General features: G+C 40.2%; 1 protein-coding gene across 1 annotated transcript in view; it reads left to right on the plus strand.

Moving 5' to 3' along the window:
- ADAM28 (ADAM metallopeptidase domain 28) overlaps positions 1-5,344 on the plus strand; it is a 56,879-nt gene extending 51,535 nt beyond the window's left edge. The window contains exons 20-24 of the mRNA XM_015569247.1: positions 741-819; positions 1,521-1,586; positions 2,080-2,151; positions 2,952-3,014; positions 5,318-5,344. Coding sequence (XP_015424733.1) covers positions 741-819; positions 1,521-1,586; positions 2,080-2,151; positions 2,952-3,014; positions 5,318-5,344 — 307 coding nt within the window. The remainder of the gene's footprint in view (positions 1-740; positions 820-1,520; positions 1,587-2,079; positions 2,152-2,951; positions 3,015-5,317) is intronic.
- The last annotated feature ends 13,633 nt before the right edge of the window (positions 5,345-18,977 follow it).

The following is an 18,977-nucleotide window of genomic DNA, read 5'->3' on the forward strand; positions in this document are numbered from 1 at the left end:
ATATATATATACATATATATATATTTAATAATAAGATTAATAACTCTTTATTAAAGATTTTGTGCTCATTATAATAATACAATATATAATCTTTATTGATTATTACCTTTATGATAAACACTGTTAGTAAGTCCTTTTACGTACATTATCTCATTTAATCCTCTTAAGAATATCATGAGGGTAGTAACTATTATTTCTATTCTATAGATTAAAAGATGTTATATATCAATTTTACAACAATCATGCAAGTTCAGGCACTTCACACTTTACTGATATGGAAAGAGAAGCTCAGAGAGGTCAATAAACATGTTCAAAGTTGTACAAAGTAAGTGATGGAGTCTTGATAGGCACCAAGATCAGTCAGTCTTTTGAAAATGGTCTTGGCATTACAGCATCTTTCTTGCATTTTTTTTAAAAGCTAATTATTTATCCAAAATGGGCTATTAATAAATAGTGAAGGAATAAAACAAATCATTAATTAGATGGCGTAATTTAGATAAAAGTTGGATTCCACACCATCATTATTAGGATTCAAGGCTCTGCAAGAGAATCAACAAGAAAATCGGTGGTGTTAATGATGAATTACAGAACACAGAAACCTGAAGAACATCCTAGGGAGCAGGTGAAAACACAGGCATTCACTAATTCTGGGCAAAGGAAATTGGCAGATTTATCATGAGTTTCCCCCTAATGGTGAACACACTGCTTGGTCAATGTGTATGATATCCTTTCACCTACAGGTCACCATCTGCTCCTGGCACCAGGCCATGCAGAGAGAAGAGGAAACCACAGACAATGAAGGCTCTTCATTGCAAAGAGGTTAAACATAGTCTGTACTATATTTGCTGTGGACCCCAATTTGTGATTTTTCTCCCTCTCTTGTGATGACCATCTATCCGTCATTTCTACTCATCAGTGTTTTATAAATGTATGACGCTTCTGAGTATGCAGCAATATTGTGGGCTCTGTAACTACACATTCAGAAAGTTGTCCTCTGCCTTTGGTTAAATGTAGAAGTCTGCTTAAAATGCGGAATCTCACTGGCTGCTTTGCTGGGATTCACAAAATGCAAACACAATAAGAGAACAAGGAGGGCAGATGTCAGCTCTCTCTCTCTCTCTCTCTCTCTCTCTCTCTCTCTCTCTCTCTCTCTTTCTCTCTCTCTCGATTTCTTATTCCTTTAAAAATATCCCAGTAAAGAAAATAATATGTGTATTTGTATGACAGTACATGTAATATGTATAAGTCCTAATGCCTTGGTTGTGTCCTGCAAGTTTAGAAATTTTAGCAGAAGGTGGCTAGTGATAATGACATTGGTAATAATGTTTTTGATGGAGACTTACCAATCTCTGATAGCTCTGGACATAGCAGAATGTAGCAGCTGGGCCACTGTGAGTTTTCCATCTGGTCTTTTGGTGTCATCATAATCTTGGTCTCCAATGCTTTGAAAGGATTGCTTGTTTGGAAGATGAACATAGGAAATTGATAAATTCATTTAAAAAATATTTTTTTCTTTTTAGAAAAGTCAGATGAAGCTTCATGCCCTTGACCTGCCAGTGGATGGCAGTGAGCCTCCAGCTTCTTTTGTGAGTCAGCAACTTCTCTTAAATCACTTCCAGTCTAACCTTGAGGAAATAGTAGTGAAAGTCACAACCCACAATGCCCAATTATTTCTTTAGAAGGATGTTAAAATCTGTGTGAATGTAATATAAAGCATATATTCTTCTTCACGACATTTTGAAAACGTCAAATTTGAGAATGTGTACTTGTCCATTATACTCCTAAATTTAACCCTTAAACCAGAATTACCAGGTCTATAAAGCTGATAACTTATTACAAGAGTGCCAATCTGCTTCATAGAATGGCATCCCAATCATATGTCTATTGGCATTGGACTTATTTCTCAACTGGATGTGTACACCAAAATGAAAACAATTGAACTTACAGCTTTAGAATATTCTCATGGGTAAAGGTATAAATTCTCTGAAAATTATTTCTGAAAATAATTTAATCCTTTCCATTAAGTGCATTTGTTTTTAAGGCCCAACCTTTGATTTTTTTTTTTTTACCTCTTACTAGCTAATTACAAAGCCAGATTTTCCATCACCTCCAATTCCTACTTCTGTGTCATCTTCTTCCTTCCTTGTACTAGTAAGTATCAGATGATCCCCGATGATCTTTAAAATGTCTTTTGTGCCAATGTGAATAATATCTCTAAATCTATGGGTTCTTTATCAAGATATGTGCTCTCTAGGCTAATCTGAGATAGCATAGCAAGTTCTCTTTACTATCTATAAATTATTATGGATATTAATTTATTATTATTAAAAACAGGTCTGTTATATAATTGTTAAGAAATGATCAATAGTTCTGCTGTAGAAGGCTGTCTCCCTCAAAGGATGGTGTTTAGATGTTGATTTTGGAGGATGTAAAATTTAATAAGTTATATTTACTTTTTTATTTATTATAGGTAGAATAGAGCCTATATTAGCCATAGTTTCTGTAGGAGGTAGGGCATAAAAAATAGCCCACATATAGGCAAACATGGAATCAAAGTTAGGCACTCATGAATTAAAGGGTAGAATTAATTCACTCAAATAGATACTGAGCATATTTCCACATAATTGATGCTCTGTTGTGGGTAAATGAAAAAACTAAAGCTTAAGGTATTTTTTTAAAGAACTTTTACAATTTTAGTAGGAAAACAAGTCAAATATATATGAAGCACTTATTTGCTTATATATTATTTATGTCAAAGCTGGTGATTGGATGAGAAGAATACGGTGAAGAGGAAATGAATGGGGTCAGGGTGGTTAAAAAAGGAATTTGAGAGTTAGGTAGAATTTAAATGAGTGCTGACAAGGTCAGGAATGATATTTTTAAAAGTATAGCTAAGATGGGAAATGCATAGCATTTCTAAAGTCTTACCATTATTTTTGTCCATAATATAGCATGAAGAAACAAAGGTCCTTTCCTCTACTGTTTTCAAGGATAAGCCAATGTCTATGCCTAAGGTATGAGATCCATAGCTAAACTATTATAATTGTGTAGCACTCCTGGTGTCAAGGAAAGAATAACCATATTTCCCTAGAAGATGTTCACTAAGAATAATATCTGTATGATTATAGGATGGGTGCTAGCATATATCTTCCTTCTGAGTTTGCCCAATAACCAAGAGGAAAAAGATGGATGTGTCTTAGCTATGAAGTGATGATGATCTCAGTATTATTCATTCTCTCAGAAATACTCCACAGAAATATTGAGATTGTGGAAGTATCCCATAGAATAATAATCACCTAGTATCTCAAAACTTTTCTCCTGATTCCTCCCACTATCTCCATATTATGCTAATTAGCTAGATAGATATTTGCATCCCAGTGTGGCATTTTTCTTACCTTCTCTCCTTACACTCCCATGTTTCCACTCCTTTCCTGTGATGTATGAAATAATCCATAAAATAGGAAGTACAACTACAGATAATTAATTTTAATTTCTTAATATTTCAAAATTATGAGATATATACATTTTTTAGGAAAAAGTTGATCATTTAAGTGTATTGTCTTTTTTAGGGCTCCAATCCAAATGTCTGAAGCAACAGCTAAGCAAGGATTGGTGGGTAAATGATCAACTTGAATGATGGGACAATCTGGATAGAAGAGAAATATATGGGCTATCTCACTACTATTTGCTCTTGAGACCCAAAGAGGTTAACATTTCTTGATTCATGTTATACTTTGAGGAGATGAAATAAAATGTTTAAGAGAGATGTACTTTCGAGAATCTTTGAATTTAAAATTTATATTCTACATAGGGAAGGAAGATGACTCTACATATACAGCTATGAAGCTGAAATTTCTAATTAAGTTTGGTAGGAATTAATTCACCCTGTAATGAAAACAAATAAACAAGTAATCAAAGAAAACTGGGAAGGATGGGAGAAAATAGTACATTTATCATTAGAAGACTAACAACAACTCAATTGTTTTAACTATTAACCTGTCAAATTAGAACCCTTTGTTAAAAAGAAAAAGTATATAATCATTTTCTGATTTATATAATATCTTTCCTACATTATCTTCTATAGTCCATATTAGTTGTGTAATTTGAGGTTTACTGCAATTGAATAAACTTTACTAACAAAAATATTTTTCATAGAAATTTGTATAATTTAGTTAAAGCGAGCTTCACTTTCTAAGTAAAGAACTTTCAGTTAAATAAAAAAAAAATTAGAGATTGTAAACTGGTAGCCTTCCAGACATGTATGAATTGCAGATTTATTCATATTGGACCTAAATAATTTGGGTCACAAAGTATTTTTAAGTGTTTTTGAATTTATTGCCAATATTTAAAAGTTGGGACATCTTGTATAAACATCTAGATTTCCTGCTTATTAAAATTAATCAATGGCCTGTCAACACTAATCACAGGCTCATAGCAACCATCTGCTTAGTTGGCTGCTGATGAGCAAACATCGCTGGTTGCCTGCCAAATAACCCTCTTCTTTCTTGTTTCCATTACGCCAATTTGTTCAGTTGTCCATGTTTTAAAAGAATAATTCCCACTCTAATGGGTAAATCTCTACTACTCTAAATCAACATAAGAATCTAATCTCCCTTACTGGTGGTTGATTTGGAGGTGAGTGTAGCTCCCCCTGTTTTAGCCAATGAGACAAGGAAGGAGACATGCTGGGGAATTTATGGGAAAGATCTCCTTGTTCCTTCTTCTGGATGTTGGCATCTGGATATCCTGTCTGGTAGTGTCGCAGCCATGTTGCAACTATGAGGGCAAGACTGATATACAGAACAAGATAGAGCAGAAGGATGAAAAGAATAAATCCTGGTCTTTTAATGATGCTATTGAGCGGGTCGATTAGTAACTGCTGGAGTCACCCCATACTTTGTTGGGACTTCCTATTAATATGATCAATAAAATTTCTTATTGTTTAAGCAATTTCAAGTTGAATTTTCTCTTACTTGTAATAGAAGTCATCTCAACTAATAAAATAGCTGCTCCATTATTAAGGCCCATACTTTCCACTTCATCAATACTGCTGTACATTTTTTATACTTGGCCTGCTTTACCCATTTGCAGCACAGATCTGGCCTTATTGGACTTCCTTTCCAGGACGGACTTTGCCCTGGATGTTCATTTGCCCTTGCAGTGTGAATTTCTAGATAAATTCATTCTGGCCTCAAAAGCGAAGCTCAATCCCCAGTAATCCCAGAGTCCATCTGTCAGATCATTGTCATTGTAGCAGCCTTTCTTTCCATGTGGGAGTTTACTCAAGAACACATTAAACATATTGCTTTATCTGCAGTGTGAGGTTTCAGAAGACCCTGCCTAACCCAGAAATAAATTCCTATTTGCAGCAAGGCCATAATTTTACATGTGATCAATCTGTTAATCTTCGCTGGTTTTTGTTGTTATTTGATTTGTTTTCATTCCTGTCCCTGTCTCATTCTTTTAAGACTGACAACATGGGAATCTTGAACCTATGACTTTTCAACCAGCCACCTACATAACCTGAGCTAGAAATAAAACATTTCTGTAGATTCTGAAATGATGGTGCTAGGTCCTTGATGTTTATGGAGATGGAAGACAAGAGGACGACAGAAAAAAGCATTCTCTTTTCCTAAGGCTTTGAAGCCTTACAAAGTTTCCTGGTGGGCTGAACAGTAGTCCAATTTAGACAATTTAAAGCAAGGACTTTGATTTCACAGTCCTGTTTCCAAGCTCGATCTACAACATACTAACTTTAAGGGAATTGTACTAATATGACATTTAACCACCTCATGTAGACCACCAAACCTTTTTTATAATTAGGCATTATTACCTTCTCTACTTTTAAAAAATTGTAACAGGTTAAACTGTGGTCTTTTCCAGGCACTCTAGAACTGGTATACCATAGGGTATCTCTAAATACTCCTTAGCACTTCAGTCAGTTACTGCCTCTTATGACTTTGGGGATGCTTTTACCTTTGTATGAAATCATGAAGTATGCATAAAAAAGAGAGCAAGCTTTAGTTGCGATCAGGATGGAGCTATGCTATTGTTTAAGTTGGTAATAATGACACCTATGTGGTAAAGAATTGAGGATGACCTCTGGCTAACAGCCAGTGAGAAAGTGAACACTTTAGTCCAACAACCCTCAAGGATCTAATTCTGCCAACATCCATCGAATGAACTTGGAAATAGCTCTCATCCCCGTTGGATCTTGACTGACATCTTGGGAGAGAAACTGAAGCAGAAGACTCAGCTAAATTTCGTTCACATTCTACAAGCACAGAAACCGTGAGAGAAAAACTATGTTTTCTTTTAAGTTGCTCTGATTTGGGGGAATTTGCTGTATAGCAAATAATAACTTCTACAAAACGGGTAGAGTTCAAATGTTTCAAATATTCCAGACTGGTTTACATAGACTAACTACTATATTTAACAGGATTTCCATCATCTCAAAAAATGTTTTTCTTCATATTTTCTTTAATTTATTCCTTTCTCTTTTTTATGAGTACTGATTATCTGCTTGAGATCACTGATATCCTGTCTTCTCAAATAATCATGCTCTTTCTCACTTTTGTTTACCTATTTTTTGGGGGGTATTTTTGATGAGTTCCTTAATGTTAGCTCCAAAGTTTTTGATTTTATGTTCAATACTGTCAATGCTCATTTTGTACTAATTTTAAGGCATTTTATAATGTTTCTCATCTTTGCTTAGTAACATTCTCTTCCTTTCTCACATTAGTTTTATAAAGGCCTGCCAATTAACTTTTTCCATTTGTTTCCACAGTTTTACTTCTAAAATGAAATCCGCCAAGCAGATTTGGTCTAAACTTTATTAGTGTCCCTCAAAGGAACTATTTTTCAAAAATTATGTCTTCCTCGGCCATTTGAGTACTATGCTTCTGATCACTCAGCAACACAAATATTTCCAGGTGGCTCACCTTTGTCTTTTAAAGTTCTATTTTAACCTGTAAAATATTCTCATGTTTTATATATTTGATGATATATTCTATCCCCTGAGCTAAAGAACTTTGGTACACTAGCATTCTGAGTATAATATAGGAAGAGGTGGGTTCATAAGTAAATCCTGCATATTCTTCTCTGCCCAGATTATTTTTCCTTCGTAGGCTACTGGTAGATCTGTCTACCAGGGCCAGACAGGGAGTGGCATAGTTCTGTTGGTGATGCTGAGATCCACTTCATCAGGAAAGCCCCTGACTCCTTAAAGGGAAAGCCTCAAACAATATCATTTGCAACCATCTTGGCACATTTGCTCTTGAATTTCTCTAGTCTTTGCTGCTGCTTCCAGAAAAAGACCTTTATTTGTTAATGACCACTTTAGACATTGCTCAACAATTAGCCTGGGATGTTTGCTATGCTGCTCAATTAATACCATGACTCTTATTACTAAGCTAAGTAAGTGAGAATGTCATGGACACTAAATCTCTAAGCAGAGGAAAATGATGGTATGTAATTTATGAAGGCATCTCCTTGTTAAAATTGAACTCTTTTCTCTCATAGTTAGTATTGAAGCTTATATTTTATTTTTAAAATAATATTTTATATGCCTTAGCCCAGTAGATCAGTTGGTTAGAACATTATCCCAATATGCTATGGGCTGTGGTTGCAGGTTTAACCCCTGGTCAGGACACATACAAGAATCAACCAATTAATGCATAAACAAGTGGAACAACAAATTGATGTTTCTGTGTGTGTGTGTATGTGTGTGTGTGTGTGTTTCTCTTCCTCTATATCGAAAATCAATTTTTAAAAAGTTAAAAAAAGAATATATTGTGGTAAGAGCACAACATGGGATCTACCCTATTAATAGATTTTAAGTGTACAATACTATATTGACATATATAGGCACAATGTGTACAGCAGATCTCTGATCTTGTTCACCTTGAATAAATAAAATGCTATACCCTTTGAGTAAGAAATCCCCATTTCCCCTTCCTAATCCCTGGCAACTACATTCTAAGCATTGCTTCCATGAATTTAACTATTTCGATATCACATATAAATGAAGTCATGCAATATTTGTTCTTCTGTGATTGGCTTAGTTCACTTAGCATAATGCCCTCCAGGTTCACCTAGGTTGTTGACATGTTTCATTTCCTTGTTAAGGCTGAATAATATTCCATTGTATGTATATACCATAGTATTTAAATCCATTGATCCATTGATGGACATTTGCATTGTTTCTACATTTCTGCTCTTGTGAATCAACAAACATGGGATTGAAAGTAACTCTTCAAGATCCTGATTTCAATTTAGATAAATATACAGAAGTGGGGTTGCTAAATCATATGACAGTTCTATTTTTAACTTTTTGAGGACTCTGCATACTGTTTTTCATAGTGACTGTACCAATTTACATTTCCACCAACAGTGCAGAGGTGGTCCCTTTAATTCACACCTTCGAAACTCTTGTTTTTACTGATCAATTTAATAATAGCCATCCTAACAAGTGGTAGGTAATGTTTCATTGTGTTTTTAATTTGAATTTCCCAGATGATTAGTGAATTTAAACACCTTTCTGTATACCTGTTAGCCATTTGTATGTCTTCTTTGGGAAAATGACTATTTAGGTGCTTTGCCCACTTTTAAATCTGGTTATTTGTGGATTTTTAAAAAATCCTATATAATAAAACTCTAATATGCAAATCAACTGAACAGCAGAACAACCGGTCGCTATGACATGACGTGCACTGACCACCAGGGGGCAGATGCTCAATACAGGAGCTGCCCCTGGTGGTCAGTGCACTCCCACAGGGGGAGAACCGCTCAGCCAGAAGCCAGGCTCACAGCTGACGAGCACAGTGACGGTGGCGGGACCCTCTCCCACCTCCGCTGCAGGTGGGCGGTAAGGGGTGAGGGGTCCTGGACAGCGAGAGCCCCAGACCTTGAGAGGGATGTCTGACTGCCAGCTTAGGCTCAGGGGGATCAGGCCTAAGTTGGCAGGTGGACATCCTCCAAGGTGTCCTGGACTGCGAAAGGGCGCAGGCCGGGCTGAGAGGCCCCCTACCCCCTAGCTGCATGAATGTCATGCACTGAGCCTCTAGTATATACATAATAATTAACCATTTTAACCAATTTCAAATTTACAATTCAGTGGCATTGAGGATATTCATAATGCTGTATAATCATCACTACTATCCATTTTCAGAATTTGTTCATTACCACAAACAGAAACTCTGTACCCATTAAATAACAATCAATTACTCCTTCCCCTAACCCCTAGTAACCTCTACTCTACATTCTGCTTATATGAACTTGCCTATTTTAGGTACTAGATATACTAGTAAGTGGTATTATGCTCTGTTTTTTTCTTTTATCTAACGGCTTATTTCACTGAGCATGTTTTCAAGTTTAATCCATGTTGTAGAATGTATCAGAATTTTATATATTTTTAAGGCTAAATAGTCTGATACCATTTTAGTCTATTTATTTTCTGCTTAAAACATCTGAAAACAGTTTGTAGGGCTCCACATCCTCACCATTCATATTAATATTTTTTACCCTTGCTCATTTTCTAGTCAAGTAATTCTTTTCATACTTTGTTTTAGTTTGTACTTCTTTGATGGTGAACGCATTTTAGAATGTGTTCTAATCCAGGACCCCTCAGGGGATCATTTTACTGACTTTATACCTACTATTTTAGAAATTTGTTTTAAATCAGAGTTGGTGCTAGCCTCTTCTTACCAAGAACTATGTCTGAGATTTCTTTCTTAGCCTTACAGAGCATCTGCATCATTTCTGTGTTGAGATCCTTGGTGGGAGTCATGATTAAAGGAATTTCCTAAGTTTATCTAAGTGAAAACCAAGGGGGTGGGAATATGACTATGAGGTAATGGTCTCCTCCTGATGTCCCAGTAATTTCTGAGAAAGATGGTCTCAGCTTCTGAACTGAAAAAATTGTTGCATTTCTCGTAAAAAAGACTCCAGATTCACAGGTCAAGTGTTATGACCCAGCACACAGCATTTTTCTCTTGTAAATTGTTCTGAGCCCCCAATTTGGCTTTCTACATTTTTTAACATCTGTGAAATTACTTACAGGGATTTGTGAGTCTTTCGGAATATTTTGTAACTATAATTGAAATGGAGTCTGCAGGAGTCAAGTCTAGGCAGAAACTCCTTTAGTCTTGCCTGCCAATGGCAGGGCGGAGCAGATCCAGCAGAAAGTTCAAGTGTCACATGGGAGACCAGGAGATATTCAGGAGAGAATAAGAAAGAGTATATAACTAACTTACGAACTAACTAAATAAATAACATTGAATGGGGAAGGTAGACAGCACAATGGGATAAATGCAGAGGCAGTCCTTCTGACTCTGCTAATAACTAGCTTTTTAGACTTAGTAAATAAAATAAATTCTTTGTGCATCTTTAAATTTTCTCATCTATAAAATGCAATTAATTCATAACTTGTCAATTTCCAAAGAGAGTTTTTTAAGTAATGTGTAAAGGTAGCATGGGAGTATAGAAATAAAAAGAGAAGAGAAGGCAGATGTCCATGGCCTAGAAAGGGAAATAATGTACCTTTGTCAATGTCCAATCCAGAGGACGACTCTGTCCAGGTTTGCCAGAGATGAGGACCCTCACTGCACAGGTTATTACTTCACAGGTCTTTGAGAAAGAAGTAGATCAAAGTTACTTATCATTTGCATATATTTTCTTGTTTATTCTCTATTGTTCTTGGTATTTTACTCTATATCTGAAGTGATTTCAGAATTAATCTTCAAATACCTACTGAGATTCCTCTTCTTATGTTAAAATGTATTAAGCCAAACACTGCCTTAGATTTGAGGCTGCCATGTACAATGATGCTGAATTTTGAGGAAATCAACGACCATTGAATTCACAAAGCTCATATGAAAAATGAAATCACAGCCAAATGTAGATGTAAATTTATTGTTTTAAAAAATTCAAATATCTTCCTATATAATAAAAGCCAAATATGCTAAGTGTCTGACCATTCGACCATTTGACCAGTCACTATGATGCATACTGACCACCAGAGGGCAGATTCTCCTACCAGTAGGTTAGCTTGCTGCTGGGGTCTAGCAGATCCGGACTTGGAAAGATAGGCTGAACACACTCTGGAACCCTCCCGCGCCCCCTCCCCAGCCCTGATTGTGCACCGATGGAATCCTTCGGCCTGGCCTGCACCCTCTCGCAATCTGGGATCCCTCAGGGGATGTCAGAGAGCTGGTTTGGGCCTGATCCCCACAGGCCAGTCTGAGGGAACCCCCATCGGTGCACAAATCTGTGCACTGGGCCTCTAGTAGGTGCAGGTTTATATCTGTATAGTGCACTATGATTTTTACAAGATTGTGTTGTTATGCCCAGAGTTTGGGGTCCCCAATAATCCACCACCAAGGAGCCTCTTCTGATGCAAAAGCAAGGAGTCTTTATTAATCTTATTCAAACTTAGGTTTGGCTCCCAGCCTCTGTCCGACACAGCGGTAAGGTGAGAGAGCATGTCCCAGGAGAACAAAGGTTATATAGGGCTAGTTATTTGGGTGGGCTTAGGGGGTGACGTGGGTTACAGAGATTGGGCATTTAGGTCAGGGATTTTCATCAGGGTCTTACAGCACTAAGGTCAGGAAGTGACCAGCAGATTCTGTTGTGTATCTCAGTAGGGCATTTTACGACCTGTTATCTTAATGGTAGATTGGCGCTCTGTTTACTCAGCCTGCCGCTTGTGACCGGGGGCTATCTCCGAGGGCAGCCTCAAGGCCTGCACTCCCTTTGTTCCCCATCCCTGGCGTCTCTAGCGGGGGGGGGGGAAGCCTGGGGAGGGGGAGCCTGGGGAGTTGAGATAAAACAGGCGGCTTGTAGCATTTTTTTTTTCCTTTCAGTCACACTCAGGTGATGGTTGGGGGAGTTAGGTCAATACCGGCATTCTTGTGGTCACTCAGAAAAGGAGGGGTCTTGGGCTGAGGACCCAGCCCTACAAGGCAAGATAGGGGAGAGGGAGGGGAGTATGTTTCTGCTTTGTCCTTTCAGTGTATGTGTGTGCGTGCGTACGAGTGTATGTGTGTGTGTGTGTGTATGTGTATGTGTGTGTGGGTTTGTGTGTATGATTTCACTCAACCCTTATAAAAATCCTATGTGAAGGACCATAGTCCTCATTTTATAGATGAGCAAACAAAGATGCAAATGACAATAGATGATTTTTCTCTAGGTCACAGCTAATAAATGTTGGACTAGGGACTTCAATCCAACTAGTCTAAATCTAAATTTTTAGTTTATTCTAGACAACTATAGTGTCTGCAATAAAACTATTTGGCACAGAAAGGCAGATACAATAGTAGAGTTCTCAGTTCCATTTTATCTCCAGCTACAATTTCTTATACATAATGTTAGCAGTGAAAATTTACCTGATGGTGCAGTCAAATTATATGCCATTTGTCACTAATTCTCAACCTGTGGGTCGCGACGCCTTTGGCAGTCAAACGACCCTTTCACAGGGGTCGCCTAAGACCATCCTGCATATCAGATATTTACATTACAATTCATACCAGTAACAACATTACAGTTATGAAGTAGCAACGAAAATAATTTTATGGTTGGGTCACAACGTGAGGAACTGTATTTAAAGGGCCAGAAGGTTGCGAACCACTGGCTTCTGAAATCACTTTTGACTTTTCTCCCCATTCTTGTGACTGGAGCCTGGAAATGGTAACTACTCAGAAAGTCTTTGTTTAACAAGTTTTCTTTTGTTCTTTCAATTCAAACACTTACAACCCCATTTACTATGTTGTCATTTGGGATAGAAAGATTAACCTCTTTCCCAGTTGTCCAGGGACTCAGGACCTCATTCTAAAGACTGACATGAATAAACAGAGAAATAAAATAATCACTAAAAGAGATATGTCATTAAAATGCCATCACAAAGAGCACATGGGAATAAGTGTTTATCAGGTAAGGGCATGAGAAGTTTCTCAGGAAAGTGCTATTTAAATCTTAAATTATAGGCATTTTATTAGTTCTAAAATGGGGAAAGAGGAAAAAGACATTCTGGGGAGATCATGAGGTTAAACAATAGCATGGATGAAGTCATGATTTATCAGGTTTATTGAGATTAGAATGAACTGAAGCATTGTCTTTATTTTTAATGAGTCCCTCTATATATTTATGTTACCACCCTTCATTAAATATATACATACATTTGTGCATATGCAAATTGAGGAGGTTTAGAAAAATCCAACAAAAGAAGAAGGAATAGTTAAGAGAGAAAACAGGACAACAAAAACATTCTAGAAATCTTAAAGTCGTGGGTCAGATGACACCAGTGAAATAAAAACACATGGCCTTCCATGTTTGGTAAGTATGAGCGCCAAGTTTTACTCCAAACTACCTAAAAATAAAAAGGAAACAAACAAGAGAGGTAAACAAACAAGAGAGGCAAACAGCATTCACAGATTTAGAACATACACGAATTTAAAACAACATACTATAAACAAGGAGAAGAAAACCACATAAACAGAGCAAAAACAACCAAACAAATGAGTAAAAATCAGTGGCTCAGAAAGGATACAGCTCTTCCTGCTGCGGAGACTCAAAAGAAGTGTTCCTAATGATACTGCTGCTGGATCAAACTGGAGAACCTAGATCTGCCTTTTTCCTGGGCGCTCACACTGCTACCCGGGAGGGGGGGGGGGGTCTTTCACATTTGCACTCTCTTGGCTCTTTGTCCTACCCCACACTCTGGTCACACACAGTAAGAAATGAATCCCACCAGGCAGCAAAACATAGGCTCAAATTAGGACATTTCCCTAACTTTTCACCAATAAATTCATCACTTGTGAGGGTAATGGAGTAATTATTTATAACTGCTCTGCATTCTATTAACTGAGAAACTAGCTAATAGCTCCTCATATCATATGAGCTAGGATCTCATATCACCACTGAATGAATAAAATAGTTATTTTCACCTGTGTAAGAGTATTTAACGTTTTTTGAAATGTACACAGTAGTACATTCAAATTTGCCATTGAGGGAATTTAATATCTGAGAACATAATGGCTTTACACTGAGTGACAAAGGTTACATTTTGTATCATCCTATCTAATAAAGAGGGAATATGCTAATTGACTGCCCCACCCTAAAAAATGGAAGCACCCACAGCCAATAAGGAGAGAATATGCTAATTGACTGTCCTGCCCTCAAAGATGGCAGCAACCACAGCCAATAAGGAGAGAATATGCTAATTTACTGACATGCCCTCAAATATGGTGGCATCCATAACCACAAGATAGCAGCGCTCAGTCCCCTCAGCCCTGCCTGGGCACCTGCCTCCGAAGTCCCCCAGTCCCTTCACCACCCCCCCACCCCAGCTGCCCAGGGCCAGCCTGAGGCACAGGCAAGCCTCGGATGGCAGCTGCCCAGCCTCCCAGGGCCACCCGAGGTTTGTGCTGCTGGCAGTGGCAGCAGCAGAGGTGTGACAGGGATGTCACCTTCCCCTGATCACCGGGGTGCCTCCCACCCCTGAGGGCTCCAGGACTGTGAGAGGGAGCAAGCCAGGCTGAGGGAGCCCCCTCCAGTGCATGAATTTTCAGGCACCAGGTCTCTAGTTAGTTGTAATAGTTGAGATGGAAATAATTGAGATAGAAACTTATCTCAATTGATTCTTTTAGAGACTGAATTTTTTTTCTACAGAATTATTTCTAGGCTTATTAGAGTCACCATTTTTGATCACTAAAGTATATGTAAAATCATATATAATAAAGATATAATAAAGAAGTAATATGCAAATTGACCCTCACACTATAATGCCATCACAAGATGGCTGCCCTGCCCAACACCTATCCTGACCCCACCCCTGATCAGCCTCTCCCACCCCAGTTGAGGGTGGGGCAGCTAACCCACCCTCCCAGCCCCCCACGGCCCCTCACCCAGGCTGGCCATGCCCCCACACTTTCCCGGGGGTGGGGGTACCCCAGAAAGGCTGCAGGCATGGCATTGGTCAGAGGCAAAGGTCTTGGCTGTCCCTGGCTGTCCCTGGCCTAGAGAGTCCAGAATACCTCAGCAGTGACCAAAGACCAAGACCATCTTGTGGCTTTGGGCGCCGACACCTTTGAAGGCATGGCAGTTAATTAGCATATTCCCTCCTTATTGGCTGTGGGTGCTACCATCTTTGAGGGCATGGCAGTCAATTAGCATTTTCCTTCCCTGCCAGTGCTTATGGCTCAAAGTGCCAGAAGAAGGTGAAGCATCTTGAACCTGCAACCCTGGCATCTGCACACCAAGCCTTGGGGCACACGTGCTGGTGGTGCCTGTGGGTGAGAGGGGGAGAGCAGGGAGCTGGGGAGCGGAGCTGGGAGGGGCCTAGAATCTTCAGGAGTAGCCGCCTGCTGAGGTTGCTGTGACCCACACGCTCGAGTTGGGCCAAAGCCCCAGGTCAGCTCTGCCGCTTGCCTTCCAGGTGCGGCTAGTCCTGATCCGCTGGCATTGTGCTCAGAGAAGCAGCTGCCACTGGGCTCAGTTAAATAAGATAAATCAAAGAGCCGAGAGTAAATATTATCCCAGCCACTTCCTATGCCCCGTGGGCAAGGAGGGCTGGGAATGGGGGCAATAGAAAATGGCTGCTGCTTTGCGTTTTATAATGAAAAGACTCCTGCTATGTAGAGAGAAGAGCTGATTTGTTTCCAGTAACACCTGGCATGTTCCCTGCCCCAGCTCTGAAGCTTGACAGTACCTAGCAAAGGTGTGTCCACACAGCCATGTTGGCCTGGCTCCTGGAATGTTGGGAGCAAGTGTGAACTGAATTGATTTAAAAAAAAAAGTAAATATTGAAAAACACCTCTTTGTACTCAAATGGCACTATAAAATGCAGATTACTGCATCTGATTTTGTCTTCTGTGTTAATTTTGAGGCAGAGCACAAATAGGTTCATGGTAAAAGCAGAAAAAAACAAAGGGAAAGGGAGAGGATTCTACTGTCCACAGCACTGAACGTTATTTTGTTGTTGTTGTTGTTATTTTTCCTCTTGTTCTTCAAGTCAGTATATGCCATTTAAACCACTTTATGGCATTAGGTAATGAGCTACTGTTTCCTCTATTGAGACCAAGCAGCAGTGCCTTTCATGAGTCACATACATTTAATCCATTCAAATGGAGCATACCGAGTGGAGAGAATAGTATGTGTAATTATATAAAAAACTTGGCATTATGGTGCTATCTGTCTGAAGATCTAATTTATTTTGCAATTTAGAGAATGTAGACAAATCAGGCATTGAAAATGAATGTGCATGCTTAAATGCACGACTTTATTTTCATCTGTAATGACCAAACGACTGGTCACTAGGAGGTGCATTGATGGGTCCTATGGTGTGATGGGTCTGGGGTCTCACAGTGATGCAGGTCTGGGTGAAGCTGTGTGGCACAGGCCAGAGCTGGAATGTTAGGCTGTGTCCCCCACCTGGCAGGGCTTGATGGGGGTGGGGCCATCCAGATCTTGGTGTTACCCAATGGGGGTGGGGCCAGCTGGACACTTCTATTATAGAGAAAGGGCAAGTAGCAATATTAAAAAATTTCCTCTAATTCCCTTTTAATGTGCACAAATTTTGTGCACCGGGCCACTAGTATTACAATATTTTCTTTCCTACCCTTGTAATGATTTTATTGGTAATCAATTCTACATGGAGTAAAATAAACAACAACAAGTTATATACAATTTTCTTCACTTGCTAAAAATCAATATTGAAATTGTTTCTTCTGTAATAATGGTTCTTTTTAAAATTCTTTATTAAAGTATTCCATGTGTCTCCTTTTTCCCCCGTTGACCTCTCCCCAGCCACTCCCACATGCCAGCACTTGCCCACACTCCTCTATTGTCTTTGTCCATTGGTTATGCTTATAAGCATGCATACAAGTCTTTTGGTTGATCTCTTACCCTCTCAACCACTCCCCTGCCTCCCCTCTGAGGTTTGATGGTATGTTCCACGCTCCTCTGTCTCTGGATCTATTTTTGATCATCAGTTTATGATGTTCCTTATATTCCACAAATGAGTGAGATCATATGATATTTACCTTTCTCCGACTGGCTTATTTTGCTTAGCATAATGTTCTCCAGGTCCATCCATGCTATTGTAATTTGAAGTAAAATGAAACCAAAGTTATTAAAAACAAAGGTTACAAATGATATTGAAAAATAAACTTGTGAATTATTAAGAACAAACAATATTTAGATTTGAGACTATCATTTTCCTTCTTGGTGGTTGCTGAACAAAATTCTATATAATAAAGAGGTAATATGCAAATTGACCATCATGCCCTTGCACAAGATGGCCGCCCCATGTGGTCAAAGATTGCCACCCCCATGTGGTCACAAGATGGCCACCACAAGATGCAGCAGGAGAGGACAGTTGTGGGCAATTAGGCCTGCAGGGGAGGGCAGTAAGGGGCAACCAGGCCGGCAGGGGAGGGGAGTTGGGGGGGAACAGTCATGCAGGAGAGGGTAGTTGAAAGATTGGGTCAGCAGAAGAGGGCAGTTGGGAGCTACCGGGCCAGCAGGGGAGGGCAGTTGGGGGTAATAGGGCTGGCAGGGGAGTGGTTAGGGGGTGATCAGGCTGGCAAGCAGAAGTGGTTAGGGGCAATCAGGTAGGCAGGCAGGCGAGCGGTTGGGAGCCAGTACTCCCGGATTGTGAGAGGGATGTCTGACTACCAGTTTAGGCCTGATCCCTATGAGCCTAAACCAGTAGTCGGACATCCCTTGTAGGGTCCCAAATTGGAGAGGGTGCAGACTGGGCTGAGGGACACGCCTCCCCTCCCAGGGCATGAATTTCATGCACTGGGCCTCTAGTTTTGTATAAGAGTGCTAAGCATAAAGAAGAAAATATATACAACTGTAGCATAACCTAACACATTAGGGGATAAGTGGATCAGCTGTACCACACACTTATGGTTCACTTATTTCTTTGTGGTACATTCCCATGATCAAACAGAAAAGACACAGTCTTTTCTTTTTTTGATAGTCTTTATTTTCTAGAGCAGTATTAGGTTCACAGCAAAAATGAGTGGAAGTTACAGATGTTTGCATATGCCCCTGCCCCCACCCCTGCACAGCTTCTCCCACTATCGACCTCCCCACCGAGGGGCCCATCTGTTGGAATCGATGAACCTACACTGACACATCCTTATCACCCAAAGTCCATAGCTTATATCAGAGTCCACTTTTAGTGTTATATATTACTAGAGGCCTGGTGCACAAAAATTTGTGCACTCGGGGAGAAGGGGGGGTCCCTCAGCCTGGTCTGTGCCCTCTCGCAGTCTGGGACCCCTCGGGAGATAATCCCCTTCTGGCTTAGGCCTGCTCCCCGGTGGCAGAGGGCAGGCCCAGTCCCTAGGTGCAGCCCCTGGTCAGGCTCAGAGCAGGGCCGATTGGAGAGTTGGGGCACCGCCCCCTGTCATGCACAGAGCAGGGCGGAGCGGGAAAGTTGCGATGCCACCCCCAGGCATGCTCAGGGCAGGGCCGATGGGGAGGTTAAGGCTCTACCCCATCACACACAGAGCAGGGCCCATGGGAGGGGTGGGGGTTGTGGCACCACCTTCTATCACCCACAGAGCAGGGCTGATCAGGGGGTTGGGCGTCGCACCCTGTCACACACCAAGCAGGGCTGATCAGGGGGTTGGGCGTCGCACCCTGTCACACACAGAGCCGCAGCGATCAGGGCATTGGGGCACCGCACCCTGTCACACAGAGCCGCAGGGCGATCAGGGGGATGGGGAGAATCCCCCTATCAGGCACAGAGCAGGGCTGATCAGAGGGTTAGGGCGCCTTCCTCTTTCACGAACAGAGCAGGGTGGGTAGGGAGGTTGTGGCCCCGCCCCCTGTCACACACAGAGCCAAAGGGCGATCAGGGAGTTTGGGCGCTGCCCCCTGTCACGCTGATCCTGGTGCCGGGAGGCCTCGTGGCTCCGCTGATCCGGGTACTGGGAGGCATATTACCCTTTTACTATATAGAATAGAGG

The sequence above is a fragment of the Myotis davidii genome, unplaced genomic scaffold (genome assembly GCF_000327345.1).
Source record: "Myotis davidii unplaced genomic scaffold, ASM32734v1 scaffold1166, whole genome shotgun sequence".
Classification (NCBI taxonomy): domain Eukaryota; kingdom Metazoa; phylum Chordata; class Mammalia; order Chiroptera; family Vespertilionidae; genus Myotis; species Myotis davidii.